This window comes from Ranitomeya variabilis, chromosome 1, assembly GCF_051348905.1.
Source record: "Ranitomeya variabilis isolate aRanVar5 chromosome 1, aRanVar5.hap1, whole genome shotgun sequence".
In the NCBI taxonomy this organism is placed as follows: Eukaryota; Metazoa; Chordata; class Amphibia; order Anura; family Dendrobatidae; genus Ranitomeya; species Ranitomeya variabilis.
The window spans coordinates 509,841,438-509,864,880 of NC_135232.1; the positions used below are offsets into that span (position 1 = coordinate 509,841,438).

General features: G+C 45.2%; 1 protein-coding gene across 7 annotated transcripts in view; it reads left to right on the forward strand.

Moving 5' to 3' along the window:
* The window catches only part of MYO9B (myosin IXB), a 343,844-nt gene that overhangs the window by 168,391 nt on the left and 152,010 nt on the right, over positions 1-23,443 (forward strand). For all 7 annotated transcript variants that reach the window (XM_077253219.1, XM_077253192.1, XM_077253210.1 and 4 more), the window contains 5 exons: positions 3,529-3,651; positions 4,937-5,017; positions 8,199-8,309; positions 8,480-8,602; positions 9,643-9,792. In XM_077253219.1, the coding sequence (XP_077109334.1) occupies positions 3,529-3,651; positions 4,937-5,017; positions 8,199-8,309; positions 8,480-8,602; positions 9,643-9,792 (588 nt within the window). The remainder of the gene's footprint in view (positions 1-3,528; positions 3,652-4,936; positions 5,018-8,198; positions 8,310-8,479; positions 8,603-9,642; positions 9,793-23,443) is intronic.

Consider the following 23,443-nt stretch of genomic DNA (forward strand, 5'->3'; position numbering starts at 1 on the left):
AATTCCTGGAGAAGGGCTATTCTTTACCATTGATCAGGCAGCAAATGCAGTAAGGGCCATCCCCAGGAGTACCATGGTACACAAATCTAAACCCGCGTCCCAAGTAACAGCTACTATCCCTGAACAGATTAAACAACTGTCCATTATTACTCAGTTCCATGCAGGATACAAGCAATTCCAGGGGATCATTTGTAAACATTGGGCAACTCTGCAGGGGGACAGGATCGTAGGGGAGTATCTACCATCACACCCCAGGTTTGTGTACAGAAAAGCCCAAATGCTAAATAACCTGTTGGCCCCTACAGCCAAACTGGCCTGCACCAAACAGGATTCATTGCGAAGCCAGAAATCCAATGCTAACGGGGGTTTCATACCGTGCGGGGGATGCTATTGTTGTATCCATACAGGCATTAAAAAGGTTTGCCGAACAACGTTTAGGGATTCCAACAACACGGAGACATTTGATATCCGGGATAAAATTACTTGTTTCTCAATGGGAATTATTTATGTTATCCAATGTCCTTGTGGAAAACTATATGTTGGTAGGACTAAGAGGAGACTAATGATATGTATAAAGGAGCACCTGAGAAATATTCAGAAGGGGTTCCTGGGTCACCCCTTATCCCGTCACTTCAAAGAGGTACATAACAGTAGTATGAAGGATGTGCAGTTTTACGGTATTCAAAAGGTCCGACAAAATTTGAGGGGAGGTGTTGTGAATACCGTTCTCGGACTCCCTCCTGTGGTCATGAATGGTACTTTGGTTAGTTCTGCTCTTGGACTCCCTCTGGTGGCTTTGAGCGGAACTGCTGGTCACTGAGGTTGGCTTTGTCAGCTGCTCTCGTTTATTGCTATACTGGCTTCCCTATTTAACTCCACTCAGATCGTTACTTCATGCCAGCTGTCAATGGTTCAGTATTGGTTCAGATCTCTCTTGGACTTCTCTGAGGACCTGTCTACTCCAGCAGAAGCTAAGTCTTTGCTAGTTCATTTTTTGTTACTGCTTCCTGAATATATTTCTTAGTACTGCTATTTCTAGTCCAGCTTGCTATCATGATATTCCCTTGCTAGCTGGAAGCTCTGGGGTGCAGAGTGGCACCTCCACACCGTGAGTCGGTGTGGGGAGTCTTTTTGCTTACTCTGCGTGGTTTTTTGTAGTCTTTTGTGCTGACCGCATAGTTCCCTTTTCTATCCTCTGACTAAATTAGTGAAGTCTGGCCTCCTTTGCTAAAACCTGTTTCATTCCTGTGTTTGTGACTTTCCTCTTAACTCACAGTCAATATATGTGGGGGGCTGCCTTTACCTTTGGGGAATTTCTCTGAGGCAAGGTTAGGCTTCTATTTCTATCTTTAGGGGTAGTTAGCTCTTAGGCTGTGAAGAGGCGTCTAGGGAGAGTTAGGTACACTCCACGGCTATTTCTAGTGTGTGCGATAGGAGTAGTGTTTGCGGTCAGCAGAGTTCCCACTTTCCCAGAGCTGGTTCCGATTTCTAGTTTACTCATCAGGTCATTCCGGGTGCTCCTAACCACCAGGTCCATAACAGGGGGGCAACTTTTTGAAACAGATGTCTAAGGTTGAGTCGGAATGGATATTTAGGTTGGATTCCCTTACCCCCAAGGGCCTTAACTATGAATTAGAGTTATATGCATTTTAATGGTATACGTGTTAGGTTGCGCATATTGTTAATAAAAAAAATTTTGATCTGGGTCTGTGGGCAGCTCCTTGTAGGCATGTTTGCACTGGGAGCATTGCCCTCTCCCATTGTCTTAGTCCATACGCACTACCATATAGATTTAGTGGGTATACTGGTCTTTTAAATTGATGGGAGTTTTTATTCATATTTATATGTAAATAGGCGCATACACACATATATTTTAAGTGTGTATGTTTTTATGGTACGCCATTATTTATAGAAGGGTAGAGGGAGGAGGTATTTTGTGGCTTTCAGCGTTTTATTAATAAAGTATATTTTGTACGCATTTTTATTTATTATTTTGTATTTCTCATTTCCAATTATTTATACACGGTTTATGGGCATTATATATATTTATATACATTTATAGGCAGAGTACAAAGTCCCTTACTAATATTGTTTGACAGCTAGGTATAATCTGGGTATCACAGGGGACTTTATATTGTGGAGGGGCAAAAAACGGTCATCTTGAATTAACACTCATTACAACTATTGGGGCGGTTTCCATAGGTCTGGGGGGCGGACACATAGGTGCGGCGAATATATGTATATATAGTGGAGCTCTCCGGTAGGCCTGTAACCCTGATGAAGAAGGGCGCTTACCCTTCGAAACGCGTAGGTTAGCTTTCTGGTCTCAGCGAGGCTCCGTAGGCCTGTGACGTCACACGCTGCTTGTCAGCGACGGCCATCTCTCCCAAGTGTAACCAGGGACGCCTCCGGCCGGGACGTTCCCTGGCTCTACACTTAGTAGCGTAGCAGCATCCACCCGTCCGCTACCCTCTGGAGGCCAGTCTCGCCCCCACACTTGCCACTACCACTCGCGGGAATCCTACACCGCTCGGACACCTACCAGGAGCAGCTGGGCGGTCACTGAACATAGCACATGGTAAGAGCTTCATACAGAATTTGTCGTTATATGCGCTGATTGCGTCTGCCTCAATTTGTTCAGGTTTTTCTTGCGGGGGATTACTTTGTCTTCCTTTATTTACACAAGTATACACCGCTGACAGTTAGCCTGCACAATTCTCCACAGCTAATTGTACCACTATTCTTAGCGGGTTTTGGTTTCCATCTAGCAGTACACTCAGGCTTATCGCATCCCTGCAGTCAGGGATAGAACTCCTCAATCACCCTAGCGCGGTATCAGTTGATAGTACATATTTGTTAGTCTTTACAGAAGTGGCACAGTTTCTGAAGATCCAGCAGCTGGGTGATTTTACTTGATACTCCCACTCACTGAGTGGGCACTAGTGCTGTGCGCCAGTGATATTGTTTTATTTATTTCCCTTATTAACTAGTTGCTAGTGCATAAATGTACATTTCTTGGCCATAAATAACACACCCAAACTTCACACCTATGTTTGAAGTAGCCCTGCACCATAGTTAGGAATTTGTACACTTTAAGCCATGGGCGCTCATCGTTTATGTCCAATGTCATATAGCTGTTGAGCTGTCCATAGTCCAGTTGCTTGCTAACATGTTTGTAATGTTACGGTCTGTTTACATGGGCAGCACTAACTGACCACCTCTCGGTAAACATGTACTGATCGGCCTGTTTACACAGATATATTGCGGTAAGGGATGCACACTGAGCGACCTGTAATCACTCAATGCACATAGGCTACCATTATTCTGGGCAATTTGAATTCTGTTTACACAGGATAATGCACCACCGAGAACGATATTTTACGCTGCACAAAATATCATTTCACTCAATGATCCAGTGTTTTGCCTGTTTTACTCTGAAAGATTTACTTATGTGTTAACATTGCAGATCTAGAAATGTACTATAAATCCTAGTTTACTAACTTTGTCTTATTATATTATATATCCCAGAATCTGCTGGATTCACAATCTCTGAAAATAATAATGAACATGACTCTTCATGACCGAACTACAAAGTCCCTACTTCATTTGCACAAGAAGAAGAAACCGCCCAGCATCAGTGCCCAGTTCCAGGTTTGTTCTAGTTAAAGTGAAAATGTGACCCATTATTTAACATTACCTGTTACCTTCAGGTACGCTATCCATCCCACATCGTGGCTGTAACCTTAAATATACCTATTGCTATATTTCAGTAAAGTCTTTTGTGTGTCCCACAAAATGTTGAATGCCATATGCAGATGAGCATAATTTAGTCCAGCAGGTTACCAGATTCCACACAGTAGTTCTGCCTCAGATCCTCTGTTTATTCCTCTTTTTTGGCACGATTAACGTCCGCTATACAATCAACATCATGGCTGGCATGCTGGGAATGTCACGCATACGCGCAGTGTTTTTCCTACTGGAATCCCTCCTGTGATGTGGATTGTATAGAGGACATGCCCAGGCAGACTTGATTCGTGGATCCAAGGCAGGACTATTCTGGACAAAGTGCCACCCTACTGGACTAGTCATGGCTCTTTTGAATACTGCAACCACTGCATTCCAAGCTCATTTTTAAAATATTGAAACTTTTGTGCACCATGAATAAGACTTTATTGAATACAGTAATGGTTTTGGTTTGGGACAGTTAGGCTACTTTCACACATCAGGTTTTCGCCGTCATGCTCAATCCGGCTACCGGATCTGGCCGCTGGATCCGGTGTTTTTCTCATAGACTTGTATTAGTGCCGGATTGCGCCGGATGACATTGCGTGTCATCCGGTTTTTGATGGATCCGGCAAATGAGCTGTTTCCGGTTTCTGGAAAAAAACGTCCATAGCAACTTTTTTTGTCTCCGGCGAAATCCGATCCAGCACTTCCGGCTGTTTGCTAGAATGGAAGCCAATGGGAGACGGAAGGTACCAGATCCAGAAAATTACAGATTCCGGCACCGGATTCTGGTTTTTTAAACTGAAGATGCTCCGATTTTTTTTTTTTTAATCCAATTATCTGGATTTGCTTGTCAGATCCTTCGATAAAACTGATCCGTCGCATCAGTTTTTCACAATCTGCGCCGGATCCGTTTTTTCCAACAGTTGACTGATTGTGCCTGATGGTAAAAACCTTATGTGTGAAAGTAGCCTCAGGAGACCTGACAGGTTTAAGTGTGACTGTATAAAATGAGCTTTAATTTGTGTCCTAATTGTGATCAGTTTAAGGTAATATTTTTAAACCTTGACTCCCAACAATGAGTCTTACACTTTTTTTTTTTTTTTTTTTATTGACACTTGTCTAAAATACTATGTCTTCTACTATAAGGACAATTTATATTTGTCATATAAGGGTGTAAACCTATTCCACATGTATACATTTCCTTCAGGCATCGTTAAACAAGCTTCTAGAGACACTGGGAAAAGCTGAACCTTTCTTCATCCGATGCATCCGATCCAATTCTGAGAAGGTGGGAATTCATTACAAATTACAATTTTTACCTTTTCTTTTACAACTCGATATACTAAAAAATCCACAGTTTTGCTAATACATTTTTCATCTAATTACCCAATGGAAACTTTTATTTGCACTTTAAAATCCTAAAAGAATCTTAAAAAAAAGAATTAAACATGTAAAAGGAAAAGGTGCAGCAGTCATCAGTGGATGGCATAATATATCTAATAAAGTGCAATAGGCCAGCAAGAAGCAGTAAGTACGTAAAGCACAATTAACATGTTGACAATCAAGTAATGACTGGTGTCATCACTGCAGAAAAAGCACCAAAAAAATACAATTATTATTAATAATTTTATATAGCACCATTAATTCCATGGTGCTGTACATGAGAAGGGGGGTTACATAAAAATACAAATATCACTTACAGTAAACAAAACAAACAATAACAGACTGATACAGACGGGAGAGGACCCTGCCCTTGCGGGCTTACATTCTACAGGATTATGGGGAAGGAGACAGTAGGTTGAGGGTTGCAGTAGCTCCGATGGTGTTGAGGTGGCCGTGTGGTCATTACAGGTTGTAAGCTTCTTTGAAGAGGTGGGTTTTCAGGTTTCTTTTGAAGGATCCAAATGTGGTGGATAACCGGATGTGTTGGGGCACAAAATTCCAGAGGATGGGCGATATTTGGGAGAAGTCTTGGAGGCGATTGGGTGAGGAGCGAATAAGCGTGGAGGAGAGAAGGAGGTCTTGGGAGGACTGGAGATTACATGAGGGAAGATATTGAGAGATTAGTTTGGAAATATACGGAGGAGAAAGGTTATGGATGGCTTTGTAGGTCAGTGTTAGTAGTTTAAACTGGATACACTGGGAAATTGGGAGCCAGTGAAGGGATTTGCAAAGAGGGGAAGCAGGAGTGTAGCGAGGAGAGAGATTAGTCGGGCAGCAGAGTTAAGTACGGACTGGAGGAGTGCGAGATTGTTAGAAGGTAGTCCACAGAGGAGGATGTTGCAGTAGTCGAGGCGGGAGATGATTAGGGCATGCACAAGCATTTTGGTAGAGTGAGGGTTGAGGAAAGGACAGATTCTGGAAATATTTTTGAGCTGGAGGTGGCGAGAGCCTGGATGTGCGGTTTGAAGGACAGGGCAGAATCCAGGGTTACTCTGAGGCAGCAGATCATTTATTTTGATAGATAGATCAGGTAGGGAAAATATGCGAGATGGAGGAAAGATAATTAGTTCAGATTTGTCCACACTGAGCTTGAGGAAGCGAGAGGAGGGGGAGGAGGATATGGCTGATAGACACTCTGGGATTCTGGAGAGCAGAGAGGTGACATCTGGGCCAGAGAGGTAGATCTGAGTATCATCAGCATATAGATGGTACTGGAAGCCATAGGGCCTTATGAGTTGTCCCAGGCCGAGTGTATAGATTGAGAAGAGTAAGGGCCCAAGGACAGAGCCTTGAGGGATACCAACAGAGAGGGGGCGAGATGAAGAGGTAGTATGGGAGTAGGAAACGCTAAATGTGTGATTGGTAAGGTATGAGGAGATCCAAGATAGGGCGAGGTCTTTGACCCGAAAGGAAGAGAGGATCTGTAGTAGGAGGCAGTGGTCAACTGTGTAGAAGGCAAAGGACAGGTCTAGAAGGAGGAGTATAGAGAATTGTCTGTTATCTTTGGCTGTACTTAAGTCGTTAGTAATTTTGGTCAGGGCAGTCTCAGTGGAATGGTGGGGACGGAAGCTAGATTGTAGGTTGTCAAAGAGAGAGTTGGGCTACTTTCACACTAGCGTCGTACGACGCACGTCGCAATGCGACGTGCCAACGTACCGACACATACTGTGCAAAAAAAACACAACGGGGGCAGCGGATGCAGTTTTACAACACATCCGCTGCCACCTTGTGATGTCCGGGGAGGAGGGGGAGAAGTTCCGGCCGCGCATGCGCAGTCGGAAATGGCGGACACAACGCACAAAAAAAGTTACATGTAATGTTTTTTTGTGCCGACGGTCCGACGCATCCGTCGCACGATGGATGCAACGTGTGGCAATCCGTCACAATGCGTCGCTAATGCAAGTCTATGGCGAAAAAACGCATCCTGCAAGCAATTTTGCAGGATGCGTTTTTTCTCAAAAACAACGCATTGCAACGTGCGTCGTACGACGCTAGTGTGAAAGCAGCCTTAGATGCAAAATGAGAGGAAAGTTCAGCATGGAGGTGTTGCTCAAGGAGTTTGGATGCAAATAGGAGCAAAGATATGGGGCGATAGCTGGACATAGCGCTTGGGTCAAGTGATGGCTTTTTGAGGATAGGTGTGATTGTGGCATGTTTGAAAGCAGTGGGGAAGGTACCAGAAGTTAGTGATAGGTTGAAGAGATGGGTTAGGGATGGGATTAGTGTGATGGTGAGGTTGGGGAGGAGATGGGATGGGGTCAGGTGCACATGTGGTGAGGTGTGATTTGGAGAGAAGATGAGCAAGCTCCCCTTCAGTGATTTTGGAGAGGGAAGTTATGGGGTTTGGCATTGGTCTGGTATACAGAGGGGTTGTGGTGGTTTGATGACAAAGATTTGCCTTGTTTGGTCGATCTTATTTACAATAAAAAGTAAATGCAACCTAATCAAATGCATGGTACCAACCAAAGTAGAGGGAACTCAGGGTGCCAAGACAGCCCAACGCGAGTTTCGCATAATGAGCTTAATCATAGGTAATCCCTTCTCAACTGTTTCACTTTGACCCTTTTGTTGAAACATATTTACTCTGAGGACAACTCCTTTAAATCTTAAAGCTGTGTTTTCTCTTAACAGTAATGATGTAGCAGTGCTGTGGAGTCGAATTATATATCCATTTTGGTGGAGTTGGTATAAAATGGACAGTCTCCTAAAATATATAATACATTGGGTACAGTCATACAATGCAGTATACAATGTATTTTTTTTTTCATAATAATTTGGGAAAGTTATGAGATGTTCCATTCCTGAACTAAGGAATCTAGGCTTTTAGGTGAGATGAACATGTACATGCTCAGCTGTGACCAGTGCTGTGGGGTCAGGAGTCAGGGAAATTGAGGAGTCGGGGGTTTGGCTTACCGACTCCACAGCCCTGGTTGTACAGATAGAGTTGGCTTGTCTTTCTAACTTAAAATATCTGTTTTTGTCATAAAGAAATTATTTTGGCTATCGATTTTATGCACTCCCAATAGATGGAGATGACGTTTGATGAGGCTTTAGTACTTCAGCAGCTGCGCTACACAGGAATGTTGGAAACTGTGCGTATCCGGAGATCAGGATATAGTGCAAAGTACACATATCAGGTACTTGGATACTATAGCATTTTCTTCTATTATTTGAGTATATCAATTTGTATTTACATTATAGTAACATAGTTATTAAGGTTGAAGGAAGACTTTAAGTCCATCTAGTTCAACCCATAGCCTAACCTAACATGCCCTAACATGTTGATCCTTTTTTTTTCTTGTTTTAGGAGTTTAAAGACCAGTTTCAGGTTTTGCTACCCAAGTCTTCAACAGCCCTAAAAGAGAAGATTACATCTTTGCTGGAGGAAATTAGTCTAGACCCGCATAATTACCAATTGGGAAAAACAAAGGTGTTTTTTTTTTCACATTTTTGCATTATTTGCATATAAAAATTATTTATTTAAAACTCTTGACATGTGACATACGTTTGTCTCAGGTCAGATGTGGCTATATGGAGCCGACTTGGTAGCATTATTACAACAGTTATTGAACAGTAACTGCTGTGATAATGAATCAGACAGAAATGCCATTTTTCAAATCCGACATGTCACTTTATATGGTTAATAACTATTGATTGCTTCAACATACCCCAGTGATTCTCACATTATTTTGTTTGAGACACGTTGTACTTTAACACTTCCCATATGAATACTTTACATCAGCATTATTTTTCAAACGTCCTTTTATTTCCATAGGATGCTAGAAGGATTTAAAATGTTGCTGCTGTTTTAGTTTTTTCAAGAAAATGTACAAATATATATATATTTTTTTCTTTAAAATCCCTTGAAAAGTGAAGTGGTTTACTAAAGGGCCTATATGTGAGACCCCAAACACTACTGAACTGGTAAAACTATTTAAAAAGCATTCAAGAAAATCAACCCTCCATGTGATTCACAGGAATTAACACAAAATTGAAAATTTTAGATTTTCACAAAGGGTTATAGAAAATGCACTCCTCAATTTGTTACACAATTTCTAGAAAGCCTACGCTGCAATAGAAAGCTTAGCAGGCTGGAACTTGAGCGATTGGTGAAGGGAGGTCTCAGGAACTGGAGCCTCGCCAATCTGCTTGCAGTTAAATGGACTTCAAATTATGAAAAAACTTACCAAAGGATTAGTTACTCTTTAAGTATTTATTATTCAAGTAAATGTTCTGTGTTGGTACTGATGAGAAGAGCAGGTCATCCAGAGTTAGAGAAACCCTTAGTAACTATTATCTATTCTGGGCTAGAGAAGACCATCCTGAACAGAAGACCTGCTTTTTGAATCTAGGCAAACCTGTAAATATCTTGAATTGGGTGTAGCTTGATATGATGACACAGGTTTAACCTCACATTTCTGTGCGTCTTTTAAACTTTATTTTTTAATGTACTCTTTTTGCTTCTTTCAGGTATTTATGAAAGAACCTGAAAGGCAAAAGCTGCAGGATACCCTTCATCAGGCTGTCATCAGGAAGATTATTTTACTGCAAAGTCTTTTCCGTATGGTAGTTGATAGGAGAAACTTCTTGAGAATGAAAAGTGCATCGGTCACCATACAGGTAACACATACCAACAAGGTGTACATGAAATTACTGTATTTTTCAGACTATGAGACAAACTTTATTCTAGAACGCGTTGAGCGTTAGACAAAAGAAAAGCAGAAAAATATTTCATACCTTTTGGATTAATGTTGGTAGACTAGTTTAATTGGAAAGTAGGGAGTTTAGAGGCTAACTGCTGAGTGAGACCACAGTAGTGTAGGGGATTAGTGTTATGGAGGTAAGGCTATGTTCACATGTTCAGTAATCATCCGTTAGAATGGATCCAGCAGCAGTCCGTTGATAAAAAATGTCATGTGGACACAATTTCTTTTTGCCTGCCTGGAAAATTTATTTCAGCTGGATCTTTTTTTTTTTTTTTTAACAATTTGCAAGGCACCATTTTTTTTTTTGTTTACTGGATCCGTTTAAATTGAACGCTCACATGCAGAGTAGTATATGTTAAATATCTTTTTCCCTTCACCCATGACGACACCAGAATAAAGGATCTGCCCACCAAGGATGGGAAACCTACTGAAATAAAAGGGTGGTACATCTCCCCCTCCCCCCCCCATCAGTTTGCCTTCCTTGATGGGAACCATGTATGCTGGAATCGGCGGTTTAGACAGAAGGAAGATTTTTCCTTACCCAGCCCTGTCCCGGTGTCCGGAAGAGAAGGCTATATGCCTGTGTACTGGCTTTCAGGGTACTGGAGGTGCCGTCCAGTGGGGGCTTTGATATACGTGCGGGTGCAAGTGGCAGAGTCGGAGATACGTTGCATGTCTCTGTCCGCGGCGACGCCCTCTGCACTCTCAGCCTCTGCTGTGCAGCACGCTGGGCCAGCCGGGACAAGCTTCCGGCATGGGCTTGCTCCATTGACGTCACGGGTGCACGGCACACTGGGAATGGGCATTCCTGTGTGATGTCAGAGAAGAAGACGACTGCCGGAAGATGATGGCAGCACCCTAGGCGAAAACGTCCTTGCGCATCCTGGTTTGGGGGGAGCAGGAGGGGGAAGCAATTACCTGGCATTGGAGGAGGTGTAACAGTGCAGTACTGCGGTGGATCACACTTAAAGGGTGGGGTGACAGTCCACAGAACAGTGCTTATGCTCAAGCTCTCCTCCGTCATGGAGGACTAGAGACAGCACCAGCATGGGTATATTAAAGGTGGCAGGAGGAGCAATGGAAGGTCACAAGACTCCTCTGAGTCAAGAAGGAATGTTCTATGTATCCTGAACAGTCTCCGAATCTGATACCCTTAAAGTGACAGCGGGTGGTGAGTGATCTTCGTGAATGTCACCATTTTAATCGGACCTAGTTCTTTGTTTAAATCACTAGGAGCCTAGAAAAGATAGCGCTAAGAAGAGGAATAGTAACATAGCTAAGGTTGAAGGAAGACTTTAAGGCCATCTAGTTCAACCCATAGCCTAACCTAACATGCACTAACAGAGAGTGTGCCAGCTGTAAAATCCTGCTAGCAGTGCACTGGCAGAAGAGTCTCTGTTCAGACTTCATTAACAAAAAATTCAATGAACAGACCCCAGACTTTGCCACAATACTTAGATCAGTTATCAGGGCTGAGGTGGAACCCTGTTAAAAAAAGGAAATAATAGACCTAATACTGATCATGACGATTCTCCACTATCGTAGTGTTAGAATAGTGTAATGACATAGGGGGCAGACCATGTTTTCCAGAGGAGGACATTGATAGGCTAGTCAAAGCAGTTAGGTGAACAATGGGCCTAAAAGAAGGAAAACCTCTAGGTCCCTGGAGGACGTACCCTTCGGAGGGTTGGAGGAGAGGAAAAAGCGCACCTTTTCGGTTAATAGTAAAATCCAGGCACTCTTTATTAAGTGGAAAAAATGGAAAGAACTGGTACCTTCCACTCATTCTCAAAAGGAGATATCCCTTTGAGGAAAAAGACCCAGAAATATGGGATAAAGTCCCTAGGATGGATGGAGCGGTAGCTAAATTATCAAAGAGGTCAGACCTACCCTTTGAGGAATTCTGGGGTGCTTTGAGATCCACTATATAAGAAAGTGAAAGGATATCTAAAGCACACCTGGGTGGAAGCAGCGAAGCAGGCGATTGCTGGAACTTGTACTGCCTGCTCTCTTCTGATTTGGCTTCAAAAAATAGAGGAACAGCTCAAGGACAAAACCCCAAAAGGGAAAATCATAGCCAACATGTCCCTGGTACATGGAGCTGCAGCATTCCTGACAGACACATCCCCAGTCTGTGTGGCTAGCAGCTAGGTCTGCGGGGCTATCAAAAATTTAATAGGGGATGTCCTCCTGGGAAAGAAGGAAGTGGGAGTTTAAAGGGAAGCTGTCACCCCCAAAATCGATGGTGAGGTAAACTCACCGTCATCAGGGGCTTATCTACAGCATTCTGTAATGCTGTAGATAAGCCGCCGATGTTACCTGAAAGAGGAGAAAAAGACGTTAGATTATAGTGCAGTGCGCAGGCTCCAGAAAGGTCAGAGAGGCCCGCCGCCTGCGCACTACAGTACTTTGCTCTGCCCTCAACAGGGCAGACAAAGTACGCCTGCGCCGGATCCGCGGCGTGAAGACCAGAAGAGGACGTCATGGAATGAAGATAGGAGGCGCCGGAGCGGACCTGAGACAACCATCGGACGGGGCCGCCCCTGGGTGAGTATTATCTAACCTCTTTTTCTCCTCTTTCAGGTAACATCGGGGGGCTTATCTACAGCATTACAGAATGCTGTAGATAAGCCCTTGATGATGGTGGGCTTACCTCATCATCGATTTTGGGGGTGACAGGTTCCCTTTAAAGGTAGAAAGGAAGCCGGTGTTATGTTCCGTGGCTCCTCTTCAATTTACAAGGGGTAAGGCTTTCTCTCTTTATCCAGTCCTGGGAGAGCATCTCCCCCAGTCAATTTGTTCTGATCGTAATATAGGAAGGTCTGAAGATAGAATTTTACCTTCTGCCACATCAAACTTTCGTATTGAAACCCCACCGGAGGTCATCGGAATAACTAGCCCTGGAGGCAGAGTTCATGAGTCTGATAAGAAAACAGGTTTTGTGAAAGATCCCAGAGGAGTAAAAGTGAAGGGGATTTTATTCCCCCCTTTTTTTTTTATGAAAAAAAGCAAAAAAAAAAACAAGAGTTCCTTCAAAACTGTCATCAATCTAAAGAACCTCAACCGGTGGATAAAAAAAATTGCTCCTGCAAGATGGAATCTGTGAACTCTGCCATAAAGCTGCTATATCATGGCAGTCTGTGATTTAAAGGATGCTTTTTACCAAATCCCAATTCATCCACACCATCTATGAAGCCTGAGAGTACATTCAGGGGGAAATCAAACATTGTCAATTCAGAGCTAGTCAATTCGGGTTGTCGGTGGCTCAGAGGATTTCTAACAAGATAATGTCAGAGGTGATGGCCTACCTTCGCATTTGGAACACCATTATCATGCCTTACCTGGAATACTTCCTCATTATTGAATGATTGGAAGACCGCTGCTCATCATGGCTGAGAGATGTGAGAATCATCCGAGAAGATTTTGGCTGTATGGTGAACACTCTCAAGTCAAAGCTTAGACCAGTGAGGATACAGGCCTGGTTCTAAATTCCGAACTCCAGACCTGTTCCTTACCCGAGAACAAAATAGACAAGATAGTAAACCTCGCCTCAACAGTGATGGATCTTCTGAGAATGACCATACAAAAGGCAATTTCCCTGTTGGGATCCCTGACATCCTGCATCCCAGTCATAAGATTGGCCCAATTCCACAATAGACAGCTTCAGTGGGAAATTCTGTCTGTACAGATATTGCTAAAAGGACATTTAGAAGAGAAGGTGGAACTTTTCTTTAGGGATCAGAAACTCCCTCTCTTGATGAGCAAACAGAGAAAACTTAACATCAGGGGACCAATGGGTAAAGCCGATAAACGACATAATCCCAACTGATGCAAGCAGCTCAGGTTGGGGGGCACACCTGAGAAATCACAGAATTCCAGGGAGCTGGTCAGCTCTCAAGAGAAACCAGGCTTTGATCCTGAAACAGCTATGGGCTGTGGAAAGAGTTCTAAGATGCTTTCTTTCCTTAGTTCTTGGTCGCCACATCAGGATCATGTCAGGCACCCAGACTACATTGGAGTATATCAATCACCAGGGGGGCAACAAGGTCCCACTCCCTAATGATGGCAGCAAGACAACTGTACCAGCTGGCAGAACAACACCTTTTATCCTTTTCAGCACTGCATAATAAGGGGGTAGAGAATACCAATGCAGACTTCCTGAGCCACAAAAGGCTGAAACAGGGGGAATGGATTTTAACTCCCAGGACTTTCAGCAGATAGTTCTCGCATGGTGGTTGCTGGAAGTAGACTTATTTGCTGACAAGCAGAACAAAAGCGTAAAAAAATTCAGTTCACTAAACCCAAAAATCCATGAGGTAGATGCCCTTTAGATTCCCTGGAAGTTCAGGATTCCTTATGCCTTCTCTCAGATAGCAATGATTCCAACAGTCGTGAGAAAGATCAGGGAGGATCAGGTGAGGGTGATCTGATTGCTCTATTTTGGCCTAAAAGACCATGGTTCCCAGTTAAAGGGAACCTGTCACTTTCCCCCCCAGGCGTTTTTAACTAAAAGAGCCACCTTGTGCAGCAGTAATGCTGCATTCTGACAAGGTGGCTTTTTTAGTTCTGGGTGCTGTAACTGCCGAAATAATCAGTTTTATAATTTGTCCTAAATGCCTTGTCTTCAGACAAGGAGGCAGGCCTTTCTCCCCTGCTTTAGATGCCACACAGCCGTCACTCAAATCTTCTTGGCGCCGCCTCCTCACCGCTGTTTTGAAATGATGCGGCGCCTGCGCTCTTTTCTCCTGCCTTGGGCAGGCGCAGTGAGCGCTGGCCGTCTGTCCTCTGTGTGTACGTACACCCTGCCTGTGAATCCCAGCCCCGCAGTGTCTTATGATTTATTCATACTACGGGGCTGGGATTCCTGGGCAAGCGCATTGCGTGTCTAAGCCCCTCACCGTCTCCCACCGCCTGCTACACACACACCAGCTGTGAGGATTTGGCAAGGTTCCAGGCGATTGCACGGAGGAGGGATCACCTGAGGATGCACACGCTGTAGTAGGCGGTGGGAGAGGGTGAGAGGCTTAGACACACAATGCGCATGCCCAGGAATCCCAGCCCCGTAGTATGAATAAATCATAAGACACTGCGGGGCTGGGATTCACAGGCAGGGCGTACGTACACACAGAGGACAGACGGCCAGCGCTGACTGCGCTTGCCCAAGGCAGGAGAAAAGAGCCCAGGCGCCGCATCATTTCAAAACAGCGGTGAGGAGCCGGCGCCTGGCGCCAAGAAGATGTGAGTGACGGCTGCCTCCTTGTCTGAAGACAAAGTATTTAGGACAAATAACAAAACTCATTATTTCGGCAGTTACAGCACACAGAACTAAAAAAGCCACCTTGTCAGAATGCAGCATTACTGCTGCACAAGGTGGCTCTTTTAGTTAAAAACGCCTGTGTGTGGGGGGGGGGGGTGACAGGTTCCCTTTAAGCCCCTTTCACACATCAGTCTTTTGCCGTCAGTCTCAATCTGGCAAATTTTGAAAAAAAAACTGATCTGGCGAAAACGGACATAGTAATGTTTTTTGTTCCCATCGTTTGCTAGAATGGAAGCCTATGGCACCGGATTTTTAACTGAGAATGCTCCGATTTTTTTTTTTCTGTTTTTTTTTTAGGATCCTATTAGCTGGATCAGCTAATCGGATCCGGCAAAAAAAAACGTTTTTTCACAATCTGCGATGGATCCGTTTTTTTTTTCAACATTCGACGAATTGTGACTGATGGCAAAAAACTGATGTGTGAAAGCAGCCTTAAGGGTAATGTCAGTGTCAGATCCATGGATCCTGCCAGAGATCTCGGACCTTCTTACTCAAGGACCCATATTCCACACACAAGTAAAGGGCTTCCATCTAGCAGCGTGGTTTTGAGAGGGCAATACTGAGTCAGAAAGGTTTCTTACCTTTTAAAAAGTAGAAAATCGCTAACCTCAAACACTACAGGAGGTTGAGAGAATTTCTAGAAATTTTAGGGCAGCCTCTAGGGGGATAATGCTCCATTGGGCCCTATTCTAGAATTTCTGCAGTCAGGATTTGAGCTAATACCTCAAGGTTCAGGTTTCAGCCTTAGGCTATGTGCACACGTCAGAATTTCTGGCAAAAATTTTCCTGACAAAAACCGGACATTTCTGCCAGAAATCCGCATGCGTTTTTACCGTGATTTTACCGCGTTTTTGACGCTTTTTTTTGCGTTTTTTTTTTCCAAATGCATAGAATTGCGGGAAAAACGCAGAAAATCCGCAAAATTAATGAACATGCTGCTTTTTTTCCAAATGCATAGAATTGCGGGAAAAACGCAGAAAATCCGCAAAATTAATGAACATGCTGCTTTTTTTACCGCAATGCATTTTTTTTGAGTGAGTATGTACTGTTTTTTTTTACTTTTACAATGGTAACCAGGGTAAACATCGGGTTACTAAGCGCGGCCCTGCGCTTAGTAACCCGATGTTTACCCTGGTTACCCGGGGCCTTCGGCATCGTTGGTCGCTGGAGAGCGGTCTGTGTGACAGCTCTCCAGCGACCACACAACGACTTTCCAACGATCACGGCCAGGTCGTATCGCTGGTCGTGATCGTTGGAAAGTTGCAGAGTGTGACAGTACCCTAAGACCAAGCTCTGCTCAATCCCCTTTTCAGGGTCAAGAGTATTTGGTCCTTCTCTAGATACTATTCTAGAATCTGCCTCTGATAAAAAGAAAGGTTTTCCGGAGGACAAACCTAAAAGGTCTCAGTTCTTTCTAAAAGGATTCCCCTTCAGGAGGCAGTATGATTTCTGAGGGGGTAGATCCAATAGAGGATCTTATAGGGGTTCCCGTAGCCAGGGCAATAAGAACAGGAGTTTCTTCTTCAGCCCCTCCTCTAAGTCCAAAACACAATGACGCCACATATATCGGGGGAAGGCTCTGCCACTTTGCAGAAAATTGGGCCCGAGACACTCAGAATCAGTGGGTCCTCTGGACTGTGGCAGAGGGATACAGCATCGAGCTCTATTCCCCACAAGACTCTGCCATGTTGATAGATTTGCAAGACATGCTCTCTTGACAAGTCATAATTCTGGTCCCGCCACTAGAGGTAGGCCAGGGACACTACTCTTCCCTATTCTCCATCACAAAACCATCGGGCGACTCCCGCATGATAATAAATCTGAAACCTTTGAATGCCTGGGTCAGGTACAAAAGGTTCCGTATGGAGTCCATACGATCGGCAATTCACCTCATAGACCGGGATGCTGTGATGTGCACTCTCGACCTGAAGAGTGCCTATTATCAGGTCCCCGTCCACCCCTCATCTCAGAGGCTTCTGAGGTTTGCTGTAGCTCTGCCGACCTGTCACTACCAGTTTCAATGCCTTCCCTTCGGGCTTGCCTCGGCACCTCGTATATTCACAAAGCTAGTGTCGGAGATCGTCGCCTTCCTGAGAAACCAGGGGATCATAATAGTTCCATATCTCGACAACTTTCTACTTGTAGCAAGATCGCCAGAGACTCTATCAGCCCACAGGAGCCGGACCATATCGGTAATGGAACAATTAGGATGGGTCATAAACTGGCAGAAGTCCGACCTAACCCCGGAATACAGGAAGACCTTCTTGGGAGTGTGTCTGGACTCCAGAACCAAAATATCCCTACTGCCCGAGAACAAGCTGGAGGCAATCCAAACTCAGATCAGGCTCCTTTTATAGAACAGAGCCTCAATAAGGACGGCCATGAGAGTACTAGGCCTAATGACGGCTTGCATACCATGTGTTAGATGGGCTCAGTCTCACTCAAGACCTCTGCAGAGATTAATTCTCTCCAGATGGGACCGTCGCCGGTTTTCACTGGACAGTATTCTGAAACTAACAGTTCCAGTACGAAGGTCTCTCCTCTGGTGGACACAGCCGGAGAACTTAAGAATCGGAGTACTATGGTCTACCTCCCCCTACGTAGTAGTTACTACAGACGCCAGTGCATGGGGATGGGGAGCCTATCTAAAGGGGAAGATCCTACAAGGAAGGTGGCCAGCAGATGTCATTCACAGTTCCTCCAACTTCAAAGAGCTGTATGCTGTTTGGGAGGCCTTGAGAAGAAATCGACACACTCTTGCAAATTGCCATATCAGGATACTATCCGACAATGTGACAACAGTCTCTTTCCTGAAACATCAGGGGGTCTCAAGACACCATCTGCTCCAGGATCTAGCGGGAAGAATATTTAGCTGGGCAGAGAATTCGGTCCTATCCATTTCTGCAATTCACCTAGAGGGCTCTCAGAACGTGATAGCAGACTATCTGAGCAGAAGACGGGTGTTTGCAACAGAGTGGGAACTCAACCAGGATATCTTCCAGGAGTTATGCCTTCGTTGGGGAACTCCCAGTATAGACCTGTTTGCAAACAGAAGAAACTCGAAGGTCTCAAGATTCTTCTCTCTGAACCCACGGGATCTCCCGGAGGGGGTAGACGCCCTGAGCCAGGGCTGGACGTAACCTCTCTCATACGCATTTCCACCTTTGGCACTGATCCCAGCAGTTCTCCGAAAGATCAAGGAGGATCGAGCCCAGGTTATCCTGATCACTCCATACTGGCCAAGAAGGAGCTGGTTCTCTCTGCTAGCGGACCTGGCGATCGAGAACCCAATAGAGCTTCCTCTCAGGGAGGATGTAATCCACCAAGGTCCAGTTTATCACCCGAATCCAGAGAAACTCCATTGCTTGCATGGATCCTGAAGGGGACATCCTGAAGGCAAGGGGCTTATCAGACCAAGTGATAGCCACTATTAAATCCAGCAGGAAGCCAGTCAGTTCGGCAATCTATTTAAAGATCTGGAAGCGTTTCTGTCTGGAAGGTGGCAGGTCTGAGGTTGCGGCAGACACTCCTGACATACCTAGAATTCTAAATTTCCTGCAGGCTGGGTCCAACAAGGGTCTTAGACCAAGCACCTTGAAAGTGCAGATCTCGGCACTTAGCTCTTTTTTTGACTATCCCCTAGCATCTCACCTGTGGGTGGTCAGATTTATCCGAGCTACTCAGAGGTTGCACCCCACCATTAGGCAATTAACGCCTCCCTGGGAACTCAACTTGGTCCTCAGATTCCTATGTAAAGACGCATACGCCTCGGCTGATAATATGCCCATATCAATCCTCACATGTAAAACAGCATTTTTAGTGGCAGTCACCACGGCCAAGAGGGTGGGGGAAATTCAAGCCCTGTGTACTAGGGACCCGTACCTACAGATTAGAGAGGATAGTTTAATCCTTAAACTAGATCCCTCATTTATTCCAAAAGTAGGATCTGCAAAGAACAGAAATCAGGAGATTGTGTTACCTTCATTTTGTAATAACCCTGCTAACTCAAAAGAAAAAGCCCTTCATTCCCTCGACGTCAGACAGGCAGTCTTAGATTACCTAGCAGCCACCAGCTCATGGCAGATAGACCCAAATTTGTTCATTCTGTTTGGGGGAAAGAATAAGGGAAAGAAGGCTTCTAAGGCCTCTATTGCTCGTTGGATCACGTCCGTGATCTCTGAGGCCTACCAGTCTGAAGGGGTCCCACCTCCGGAGGGTATTCATGCACACTCTACACGAGGGATATCTACTTCTTGGGCTGAGAGGGCAGGTGCCTCTCTGGAGCAGATTTGTAAGGCAGCAACATGGGCTAGTGCCAATACCTTTTGTAAATATTATAAACTAGATGTTTTGTCTGGTCAACATACTGCATTTGGGAGGAAAGTTCTCCAAGCGGTAATCCCACCCTAAGGAGGTGCTTTGGTACTCTCCATGGTGCTGTCAGGAGGGACGTCCTGGAAAATAGGCATTAGACCTACCGGTAATTATGTTTCCAGGAGTCCATCCTGACACCACTGGTTGTTCCCTCCCTGGTCTGTTATTTATATGCATGATGTAATGTTTTTGAGCATATGATGTAATATGTTCTATTTATTATTAAAGTACTTTTTGAATTTCCATGAGGCGGTTCTTGTTACAACACTGAGGATTGGGGGTGGGACATGACCTTTTAAACTCTCGTGTGTTTCCTGTCCCAGCAAGGGGGAGGAGGACGTCCTCCATGGTGCTGTCAGGATGGACTCCTGGAAACATAATTACCGGTAGGTCTAATGCCTATAATATTGGAGGCACTGACATTGACCCCCAGGGTGAGCGATATACAGGCTCTGTCCATATGCCCTCCCTATACATCGATATGAGGATAAGGTTATACGAAGACCTAACCCTGCCTACCTTCCTAAAGTAGCCTTATATATTCTAGAATATGCATGTCCACGTAGTATATTGCCCAGCCCACGTAGTATATTGCCCAGCCCACGTAGTATATTGCCCAGCCCACGTAGTATATTGCCCAGCCCACGTAGTATATTGCCCAGCCCACGTAGTATATTGCCCAGCCCACGTAGTATATTGCCCAGCCCACGTAGTATATTGCCCAGCCCACGTAGTATATTGCCCAGCCCACGTAGTATATTGCCCAGCCCACGTAGTATATTGCCCAGCCCACGTAGTATATTGCCCAGCCACGTAGTATATTGCCCAGCCACGTAGTATATTGCCCAGCGACGTAATATGTTGCCCAGCCACGTAGTAGATTGCCCAGTTACGTAGTAGATTGCCCAGCTACGTAGTATTTTTCCCAACCACGTAGTATATTGCCCAGTTACGTAGTATATTGCCCAGTTACGTAGTATATTGCCCAGTGACGTAGTATATTGCCCAGCCACGTAGTTTATTGCCTAGTGATGTAGTATACAGCACAGAGCCACGTAGTATATTGCACAGCGACGTAGTATACAGCACCGAGCCACGTAGTATATTGCCCAGCCACGCAGTATATTGGCCAGTCACGTAGTATATTGCCCAGCTACGTAGTATATTGCCCAGCCACGTATGTCACAGGTTAAAAAATAAACATATACTCACCTTCCGAGGGGCCCCTTGTAGTTCTGTCGCCTCCTTCTCGCGCATGCGCACAGGACCTGTGATGACGTCGCAGTCACATGACCGTGTCGCGGTCATATGACCGTGTCGCGGTCACATGACCTTGACATCATGGCAGGTCCTTCTCGCAGACCATCCTTGCCACCGGAACCTGCCGCTTGCATGGACCGGTCACCGGAGCGTGGCGAGGAGCGGGAAAGGCAGCGGAAGGTGTGTATATAATGATTTTTTATTTTTTGTATTATTTTTAACATTAGATGTTTTTACTATTAACGCTGCATAGGCAGCATCAACAGTAAAAACTTAGTCACACAGGGTTAATAGCGGCGGTAACGGAGTGAGTTACTCGCGCATAACGCGGTCCGTTACCGATGGCATTAACCCTGTGTGAGCGGTGACTGCGGGGAGTATGGAGCGGACGCCGGACACTGACTGCAGGGGAGTAGGGAGGGACTAATCGGACTGTGGCTGTCGCTGATTGGTCGCAGCAGCCATGACGGGCAGCTGGCGAGACCAATCAGCAACTTGGATTCCATGACAGACAGAGGCCGTGACCAATGAATATCCGTGACAGAAGGACAGACAGACGGAAGTGACCCTTAGACAATTATATAGTAGATAGGAGCCAAGAAATTATTCTGCCCTCCTTTTGTAATAATCCTAGGAATCAAGGGGAGGAATGATTCCATAGGTTAGATATTAGAAGAACACTGTTAAAGTATGTCTATGACCAGTCAGTGGAGGAAAGTCCAGTTCCTGATCGTAGCCTTTTAGTGTAGTAGAAAGGGATACGGGGTATCCAAAGGTACCATTGCCAGGTGGATCAGGGAGGCCGCCATTAGTTTGCCTCACTCTGAGTGGTGCACCGATTCCTGAAAGTATCCACTCTCACCACCAGAGCTATGACTGAGAATGCAGAGGTATTGGTTAGTCAAATTTGTAAGGCCGCTACCTGGTCTTCACCCTTTATCTTCTGTAGGCATTATAGACTGGATCTATCCTCCTCTGCTGACTTGACCTTTTGGTAGAAGGGTGCTGAAAACTGTGGTCCCTCCCTAAGGTATTTCAATTCTCCAGAAATCTTTCAGGTGTGCGGTCATGGGTGAAGGGAAAACACCAAGGTTCCTTACCGGTAGCCGTTTTATCCAGAACCCATGACAGCACCCGTATAGTTCCCCCCCTCTTATTCTCATATGGGTTTGCACTATAGATTGGATGACTTTGTAATGTGGTGTTGGTTATGTAGATAATTAATATGAAAGTCCTCTTCATGCTCTCAGGCCCTGTAGCCCAGCTAATGCAAGAGAGAGGTACCACCCTTCTATTTCAGTAGTATTCTTGTGCTGTTATGGGTTCTGGAAAAACCGGCTATCGGTAAGTAACCTTGGTAATTTCCACTTCCAGTAAGCAAAAAAAAAATGGATCCTTTTCAAATGAAACAAAAACTTACGGCTAATTAACACATCCATTTTTTTTTTTAATAGATTTCAATGATCCAGTTGAATTCAGTGTTTTTTCTGGCGGGCAAAAAAGTTGTCAATGGATTGAGGCTGGATCCATCTAACTGGTGATTTCTGGGCATGTGAAGTGGAGAATGGAGGCTGAGCAGCTAAGAGTCGCCTAGGCAGTATGTTTTGCACTGACATACACTTACAGGGTCCTTAAAGGGCACCTGTCACCCCGTTTTTTCCGTATGAGATAAAAATACTGTTAAATAGGGCCTGAGCTGTGCATTACAACAGTGTATTTTGTGGACCCCGATTCCCCACCTATGCTGCCAAAATACGTTACCAAAGTAGCCGTTTTCGCCTATCAATCAGGCTGGTCTGGTCAAAAAGGCGTGGTGTCTTCCCCCAGATCTTGCTTAGTTTTCCGTTGGTGTCGTAGTGGTTTGCGCATGCCCAAGGTCCCGAATCCACTGCACAGGGGAGTTAAAAGAGCGCGATGTGCACTATTTCATTGGTGATCGGTGGGGGCGGCCATCTTCCTTTGGCCGCGCATGCGCAGAAGCGGCGCTCTGCTGGCCGCGGCTTCAGGAAAATGGCCGCGGGATGCCGCGCGTGCGCAGATGGAGATCGCGGCGGCCATTTTCCTGAAGCAGAGTTCGCATCTCGGCTTCAGGAAAATGGCCGCCGCGATCTCCATCTGCGCACGCGCGGCATCCCGTGGCCATTTTCCTGAAGCCGCGGCCAGCAGAGCGCCGATTCTGCGCACGCGCGGCCAAAGGAAGATGGCCGCCCCCACCGATCACCAATGAAATAGTGCACATCGCGCTCTTTTAACTCCCCTGTGCAGTGGATTCGGGACCTTGGGCATGCGCAAACCACTACGCCACCAACGGAAAACTAAGCAAGATCTGGGGGAAGACACCACGCCCTTTTGACCAGACCACCCTGATTGACAGGCGAAAACGGCTACTTTGGTAACGTATTTTGGCAGCATAGGTGGGGAATCAGGGTCCACAAAATACACTGTTGTAATGCACAGCTCAGGCCCTATTTAACAGTATTTTTATCTCATACGGAAAAAACGGGGTGACAGGTGCCCTTTAAGAAAACTATTCGCTTTCCACTTGTGTAAATGGGTCTTTGTTTTTTATTCTTTTAATCCAATGTTTTGGGGGTTTTTTTACCCCAAAGAAGTG